The sequence below is a fragment of the Microtus oregoni genome, unplaced genomic scaffold, assembly GCF_018167655.1.
Source record: "Microtus oregoni isolate MIOR12 unplaced genomic scaffold, Mior012 000002F_ref0000024, whole genome shotgun sequence".
NCBI lineage: Eukaryota > Metazoa > Chordata > Mammalia > Rodentia > Cricetidae > Microtus > Microtus oregoni.
Window position 1 is genome coordinate 54,620,882 of NW_024543061.1, and position 6,000 is coordinate 54,626,881.

The window sequence follows — 6,000 nt, forward strand, 5'->3', positions numbered from 1 at the left end:
GGCAGAAAGGGTGCAGGGTGTTGGTGCTGTTGCATATCTTAGGGGTAGATCTAATTGATAGTAGTGAGTGTTGCAAAGACAGGGGAGGGAAAATGAGAGAAGCTGAACGCATTAGTTTTGCTATTGCTAGGATATAAAGCTTTGACCAAAGCAAAGGGAGGTGGGGAGGTGCTTATTTTAGCTTACAGGGTACGGTCTACCGCTGAGAGCCAGGACAGGAACTCAGGTAGAGACCATGGAGGAATACTGCTTACTAGCTTGCTTGTTCTTGCTTGTTCAGCCTGCTTCTAACACAGGACCACCTGCCTAGGGGTGGCACTTCTTAAAGTGGGATGAGCCTTCCCACATTAATCATTAACCAAAAAAATGCCCCATAAACTTGCTTAACAAGAAATCTGATGGAGGCATTTTCTCAGTGAGGTCCTTTTTCCCAGATGTTTAATAGCTTATGTCAAGTTGGCAGAAACTGAGCAGCACAGTGGATATCTGTGTGTCTTGTTTCCAGGTTTGCCAAGGGCCCTACAGCCACCTGGCTTTGTGTGCTGTGCTTTGAACAGGATCCTGGGACTTCTAAGCACGTCATAGCTTGGGGGCTTTCTTATTGTTGTTTGGTTGTGTTTTGGTTTTTTGAAACAGGGTTTCTCTGTGCAGTCCTTACTGTCCTGGAACTCGTTTTGTAGACTATCCTGGCTTTAAACTCCCAGAGATCTGCCTGCCTCTGCCTCCTGAGTTCTGGGATGAAAGGCGTGAGCCACCATGCCTGGCTGCTTGGGGACTTCAGTATTCTGTGAAGAAGGACTGGATTGGGGTTGAACATTGATTTGTAAGGAGTTTCCAGATGGCAGTGGTGAGAAGCATCACAGCTCCTTGGCAGGGATGTGCTTAGATTTCACAGTGCCTGCCAAGTGTGCTCATCCCTGGTTGTCTCATGCCTTGGGTTCTGGGTGGCAAAGGCTTCTCTTGAGGAGAGGTTCACAGTTCCTGCTGCGGCAGTGTTGCCTTGGCTGGGCAACACCGATCTTCTCCCTATTTATCCTAAGTGCTCTCTGGACTGCACAAGGAATTTGTTTTAGTTACTGCTCTTGCTTTTGTTACGGCTCTCATCTAATGTCACTGGACTTTGAGACACGGTCTAAAGATTTGCATTAGGTGTAATATTCGTAGTGTCTCAACTGGAATTACAGTGGTAGGGTGTGGGGATCAAGGCTCATGAGCTGTGAGCTGGAGTTTGGGGACTGTTTTGGACATCTACCTAGTATCAGGTGGTGGCCAGCCTTGAGCACATGGGACATTTGCTTTGCCAGCTTTCTCCAGGAGTTGAAGAGTAGAGAATGTGGTTACCTAGTCTGGTCGAGAGCCATTGCCATGCACCCATTCTGATCACCCCAGACAGTTCTTGAGTGTGTTGATTCTGATACTGTCAACTGCTATCTTTATGAATGCAGCCATTGGTGGCTCTTCTGAAGCCCCTAGGGTAGCTCTTAATTACTCAGGAAGCTCTGCTGTGTGGGAAACTGTGTTTGTGGCCTCCAAACCCCACTTTTAGAACCTTCTGTCTTACATTCTTCCTGTTTTACTGCTGGAATGAGCAAGGTTTCCTTTGGTTTTCAAACATGCTCCTGCCTTGCTGTTTTGTTTTGTTTTTTCCTTTTCTCATGGGTCATAAACTTTAAGCATTGTTTCAATAATTTTTAAGTAAATGTGAACTTTACCATGTAGATGAAAAAACAATATTTTGAGCATTTAGTGCACAGCTTGAGCTTTTATTCTTAAGGCAGTAGGAGAGTGCCAGGAGTTGCAGAGGAGCGTAAGGCTGGGTGTGAGTTCTTGCTCAGGAGGAAATCACAGGGGTGAGTCTTGTCAGCAGTCACTTGTCAGCTGGTGCTTCTGGAAAGCAAGAGGTCAAGTCAGTCTTCAGGTTCACCATCTTGCTCGGGTCATCAGATTTGCTTTCCTTGGTATGCTGGGAGCAAGTGTGTGGTGATGGGGTGGGGACTGTCGGACTTGGAAGATGGCATTTTTGGACTGTGTGCTCTTGGGTAAGTGTCCTTTTATTCCCAAATCTCGCTTTCCTCATCTGTGTGGTGAGATACGTGTTTGCCATATTTGTGAGAAAGTGCTTAGGGAGAGAATGTTGGGTATACTGAAAACAAGGGATGCAGCTCGGTGGTAGTGTGCTTGTCTAGTAAGTATGAGGCCTTGGATTTCACCCCGCCACCACACAAAAAACTAAGATATAGCTGGGCGTGTTATCGCACGCCTTTAATCCCAGCACTTAAGAGGTTAAGGTGGGCGGATCTCTGAGTTCTGGGACAGCCAGGGCTGTTACACAGAGAAATGCTATCTCTAAAAAACTTAAAACAAACAAACCAAAACCAAAACTTAAGATATGTGTCTCCTAGCATTTTCAGTGCCACTGTGGCAGATTCCTTTCATGAAGTTACATTGTGAAATATTTCAAAGGCAGATAATGTGAAGTGCTGGAAATAGGAATCAGCACTACCTCACAGTGAAAGAACGGAGGCTCGGGGTGGGGGGGGCAGCAGCTAGCTAACAACTAATTTCTGGTACTCAGGGCTGTTGCAGATGGACCTGGTGCTCCAGCCCTCCTGGGCTGCCACACATACCAGCTCAGCACCCTTTCCCACAGGTAGTGAGGAAGATTAGAAAATGCTTGAGAGTAGGGTTAGGAAAGAAAATTTGTGTCACTCATAAAATAGGTTAACCTCCATTTCAGATTGACTCACCTTTGACCTCTTCCCAGAGGATGTCCTGAAGAAACTTCCCCAGGGCCCGGCCATGCTGTTGGTACTGAGCTCCTGACAGCTTGATGCCAACGTCGAAAGGAGCGTTGAACTAGGAGGTAGGGTTGGGAGCGTCTGAGTCTCATCCTGCCTGCCGTGCCCCAAACACCCACCTCTCCCCAGGGAGGCCTGGCCATGTTGGCCATCTGGGTATCTGAGTGGTCTGTGAACGTAATCTTAGAGCCAGAGAGGAGAGCTATCTGGTCTGGTACTCTCCCTGTCTTAGGGCGGAAGCTCAGAGAGCCTGGATGACCTCCCTGTGTCACAGATGGAGGTGATATCTAAGGATTTAGAAAGCAGGACTCTGAACTCTGCCTAGCCGCAAGTCCTTGCTTGAGGCTGCTAGGCACCAGGTGGATGGTGCCTGTTTCTAAGGTTGTTTGGTCATATTCTGTGCCCAGCATGCTACAGACCTCTCCGTCTGTGCTTATGTTGCTATGTAGACCAGATGTCTGGCTCCTGGTGAGGATCATAGGAACTAGGAAGTGTTGATCCTGGATCTGTGCTAAGATTCCTTCCCTATAAGAACTAAGTGTAGGGCTCTTATGACCTGGGTAGCCACCTGCCAAGTATGGACCTGGTTGTCTCAAGACTGTCCATGCCATTTTAGTGAAGGCCTTGAGGAGAAAGAGGAGTTAGTTTTAAAGGACATGCTTCCTGTGGAGCAAGGGTTTGAGAGGATACTCAAGCTCCAGAGAGGATCAGAGACCAGGAGTTTGAGGATATTGGCATTTGCCCTTGACCAGAGAGGAGGACTCGGAGAGGAAAACCCTGGCTTGATACAGCTTTGGGTAAGTGAATTCACCTTTCAGTTTGTGTTTCTTATCTAAAGAGTTTAGCAAACGATGCCAGCCTTGCTTAGCTTACAAAGTTTTGTAGAGAGTAAGTGATTCAAGAAAACAGTAGAAGAGGGCTGGGGATGTAGCCCTTGGCAAAGCTTATGCCTAGCAATTGTGAAGCCCTAGGTTGTGCTCCCTGCTGCCCAGTTAGTCATGGTTGCTGTGTTTGAAGATGAAATTGCATGTAGACACACAGTATAGGGACTGGCATTGCCAAGTGCTACTTAATGGTTCCCAGGGGAATCCGAGGTGAACTGCTGAGAGGTGCCTATGGGTACCTTTATTCCCTTCTCCCAATCCTTGGACTGTTTGTGGTTTTTCCTTGTGCCATGCAAAAATTTTCAGAGCAAACCTGACTCCATTAGGCTATAGGTGTGTGAGCTAGCCAGCCTGCACAAGCAGCCCACCCACCTCTCCATAACCAGGGCAGGCATGAGAGACCCCTGGATAGGCAGGCCTCCTTCTGTCTCTGTTTTTCCATCAGGGGCTCTTTGTGACCCCCTGGAATCTGCTGATATCTTTGCTGTTGGTGGCTGCTCTTGCTACCCTTGCAGTGTAGTACCTGTGGACATTTTGTTCTTGGGCCAGAGACCCCGAACACCTTGTGGAGCTGTTGTTGCTGGGCTCTAATTCTTGAATAGCTTGGAAAGCCATGTGTGTTTAGCTTATTCTCCCCTCTCCTCCCAACTTCCTTTACTGCTACAATAACCTTCTGGTGCCTGGGTACCAACCCTGATCTCCAGTTCCTCCTCTGTCCCGTCTGCCTGTCTGCCCTCTGGCTGGAGCCAGCCTTCCAGAGATCGTGGCTGCAGTTTCGCCGGTGGCTTCTTTGATTCTTTCCTTTGCTAGAAAAGAAAAGGTCTCTTTATTTTTCTTAAAATTTAAATAAGTTTTAGTTTTTTTAAGATAGGAGTCTCCCTATAGCCATGTAGCCCAGGCTGGCCTTGAACTTGACACTCATCTGCCTTCATCTCCCATTGTTGGAATTACAGTGTGCACTGCCATGCTTGGATGAGTTTTTCTCTTTAGGGTCTTCAATCTGTATGTCCTTCTGAAAGCAGAGTTGGGTCATATCCAGGGGCCTCCTTTATGCTGTGAGGTTTGAAGCCCAGAGAGATGGAGGCCCTGCTGCTGGTCATAGGGCTGGAACAGTTCCCAGGTCAGGATGAGTATGGGGCTTGTTGAGACAGACTTACCTGGGCCTTCTGATGCTCTGGGCTAAGGAAGCTGGAGCCTGCTATGGCCACATCCATCCAGAGAACACTGAGGAGTAGCAGACTGCAGATGGTCCCTGAAGACGGCATAGCTTTCGTGGTGGGGACAGATGGCCCTGGGAAGAGAGGGTCTTCTGTTAGCATACCTCATCTGCATGATATGTCTTAGATTTTGTTCGGGTTGGAACCCAGCAAACTTGTAGAAGGAAGGGTGGTAGAACCTGGAGTGGGAACTATTGAGTGAAGCAAGGCTCTCTCGTCCCCATCTTAAAAGACTGGGAGAGCAGAAGACTGAGTTCTGCCTTTTCTAAACTGTTGAGGCATAGCATGGTGTGCTGGACGGCTGCGGCGTCCATCCTAGTGCGCTTGTCCTAAGCCCTCAGAAGCCTGATGGAGCTCATTAGTTCTTTATCCAGCTTTGTCTCTGCAGCCAGACAGGTTGGCCACTGTCCCCTTTGTTCGTTGAGCTCACTGACACTCAGAGAAAGTAAGTGAATGGCCAGTAGTGAGAAATTTAGACCTCTGTGAGCACACATACACGAACACACACAAACACATAGCACAGAGCCTACCTGGAATGCCTGGGGTTGTGGTGCCTGCTTCCTGGCTGCTCCTTATATAGGAAGCCTTTGTTTGTTTGGATCCGGCAGCCTCATCTCCGAGGCTGTCTACTTTGCGTGGGTAGTATTGCATTCCATGGGAACTAAATACTCTTCAGAGGTACCCAGTTGGCTTCCGGTGGGGCACCAGCTCCAGATGTCTCCGTGGTATCCATGTGGGCTTGGCACTGGTAGAGGGTTTTGGCTGATTAGGAACTCTGAGGTCTAGCTTAGTTGTGGTATGACCATGGCTTGCCCACTTCCATATGAGTTGGTGTTGCTATCAGGAGAGCTTTAAGATTTTGTTCAGCTTTGCCCTGCCACTGAGCCGTTGTCTTCACAAGATCACATAGATGCTCGCTTCTGGGATGTTCCCCAAGAAGGGCTGAACTGTCCTCCTTAGGGAGCGAGCGTGGGGGACGCTCACCTGGTAGCCATGCTTTATTGGTCTTCTGTGTGGTAAAAGGTGACTGTTTGGTCTTACTGATGGTTTTTATTTTAGACTGTTAGGCATAGTTCCCGGAGCCTTGTACTTGGTAGGCAT

General features: G+C 48.3%; 1 protein-coding gene across 1 annotated transcript; it reads right to left on the bottom strand.

Annotated features, from left to right (window-relative positions):
• Window positions 1–1,755: 1,755 nt before the first annotated feature.
• Window positions 1,756–5,352, bottom strand: Ghrl (ghrelin and obestatin prepropeptide). Its single transcript, XM_041642218.1, has 4 exons — window positions 4,840–5,352; window positions 4,375–4,488; window positions 2,748–2,856; window positions 1,756–1,887 (listed from the first exon to the last, which is right to left on the bottom strand). The coding sequence occupies exons 1-4, from the start codon at window positions 4,999–5,001 to the stop codon at window positions 1,868–1,870; spliced, it is 405 nt and encodes a 134-aa protein (XP_041498152.1). The 5' UTR covers window positions 5,002–5,352; the 3' UTR covers window positions 1,756–1,867.
• Window positions 5,353–6,000: the final 648 nt, after the last annotated feature.